This window comes from Didymella exigua, assembly GCF_010094145.1.
Source record: "Didymella exigua CBS 183.55 unplaced genomic scaffold M421scaffold_47, whole genome shotgun sequence".
In the NCBI taxonomy this organism is placed as follows: Eukaryota; Fungi; Ascomycota; class Dothideomycetes; order Pleosporales; family Didymellaceae; genus Didymella; species Didymella exigua.
The window spans coordinates 229,747-231,462 of NW_022984821.1; the positions used below are offsets into that span (position 1 = coordinate 229,747).

At 43.8% G+C, this 1,716-nt stretch overlaps 1 protein-coding gene across 1 annotated transcript; it reads left to right on the forward strand.

Annotated features, from left to right (window-relative positions):
* On the forward strand, nucleotides 1–1,327 carry M421DRAFT_425604 (DDE-domain-containing protein). The gene is made up of 2 exons (XM_033594128.1): nucleotides 1–559; nucleotides 665–1,327. Exons 1-2 carry the CDS (start codon nucleotides 488–490, stop codon nucleotides 1,025–1,027), a joined length of 435 nt encoding a protein of 144 aa, XP_033443969.1. The 5' UTR covers nucleotides 1–487; the 3' UTR covers nucleotides 1,028–1,327.
* The last annotated feature ends 389 nt before the right edge of the window (nucleotides 1,328–1,716 follow it).

The window sequence follows — 1,716 nt, forward strand, 5'->3', positions numbered from 1 at the left end:
TAACGTAAACCCCCAGCACCTAGGCCAACCCAGCACCCAGGCCATTTCTTGCCAAGACCATAACTATTAATATTAACACGTAATGCCTTGCTAACAAGATGTGCAATTATCTAAACAAGAGGGTAGAATTAATCTTGCCCTTTCTACTTTCTAATTATATAAATTTAAAAGCCTCTAAAGCGCTGCTTAGGCATTTAACATACTACATACAACCTTAAGTGCTAGGTATAGAGGCAGACTCTATATTAACAATAGACGCAACACACAATATAAGCTTACGCGCACTAAAGAGCAAACAATTGTACAATACATTCTTGACCTTAATTTGCGAGGATTCGCGCCCTAGCTGTGCAAGGTAGCAGATATAGCCAACAAACTGTTGGGTGTACGTGGTGGGCAGCCTGTTAGCAAGCACTAGGCTGAGCGCTTCGTGACGCGTTTAGCTACGCTTAAGATAGCCTTTAATTGAGCCAAAGATAGGCAGAGGATGCTGCAGGAGGATCTAGAGACAATTAGCGCGTGGTTTAAGCTAGTAGAGGACACAAAAGCTAAATACAGCGTACACAACCACAACATGTACAACTTTAACAAGACTAGCTTCTAGATAGGTGTTATTAGCTTAATAAAGGTTGTCACAGGCACAGAGAGACGTAATTAACCTTAGCTTATTCAGCCAGGTGATCGCGAGTGGGTAACAGTCATCCAGAGCGTCTGCGCTGCTAGATCTTGTACCCTGCCTTTCATTATCTACAAAGGACGCGTTCACATCTCTGCCTGGTACGAGGAGGCAGATATACCACGCAATTGGAAGCTCTCCGTCTCTGAGAGCGGCTGGACGAACAACGCGCTCGGCCTTGAGTGGCTGAAGCACTTCGACGCGCATACAAAGGCGAGCCAGGTAGGGGCGTACAGGCTGCTCATTTTAGACAGCCATAAGAGCCACCTTAACCAGGATTTTAAGGACTACTGCCTTAAAAACATAATCCTTACCCTCTACATGCTACCTTACTTATTATATATCCTCTAGCTACTTAATATAGTCTGCTTCTTGCTATTAAAGCATAAGTACTCTTAGCGCATATAAGACTTAGCACACAAGCACGTCTTCTATATTAACAAAGAAGGCTTCCTCCCTACCTTTAAGGACGCATTTTTTAACATATTTATAGTAGAGAACTATTACAAGGCCTTTAAGGCAGTAGGGCTAGTCCCTCTTAACGCGCAGGTTGTGTTAGATTGCCTTAAAGTGCGCCTGCGTACCCTGCTAGAACCCCTCCTCCTAGAGACGCTGTAGCAGTTAAAGACTCTAAGCAATACCTACAAGTTTAGATCTTAGTTAAAGCTTGTATGCAAGTCTTTTACTTAGTTACCTATTACTGCGCAAGTAGGCTTCTTTTAGCTTGTTAGAGGTGGCGAGCTTATGCTGCATCAGAACGCGCTTCAAGCAGCCTAGATTACTGAGCTTAAAGAGCAATTAGCAGTAATAACTAAGTAGAAATCACGCAAAAGGAAGCAGATCTAGCAAGGTAGTACTATAGAGTATGGTGAGGCAGCAGCTCAGGTGGCTGCAGAGGCCTCTGTAGCCGCTGAGCGGTTGAAGAAGGCTTATGGTAGTAGTAATTAAGAACAAGCTTAACTAGCTCTATAGCGCTGTAGAAACTGTGGAGGGACTAGACACAACACGCGAACGTGCAAAAAAGATATAGAGGCATATTC

Excerpts from the sequence above, each read along its gene's own strand:
- M421DRAFT_425604 (XM_033594128.1), top strand. The coding sequence starts at position 488 with ATGCTGCAGGAGGATCTAGAGACAATTAGCGCGTGGTTTAAGCTAGTA. Across the intron at positions 560-664 it reads ACACAAAAGCTAAATACAGC|CTTATTCAGCCAGGTGATCG; the intron begins GTACACAACCAC and ends AATTAACCTTAG.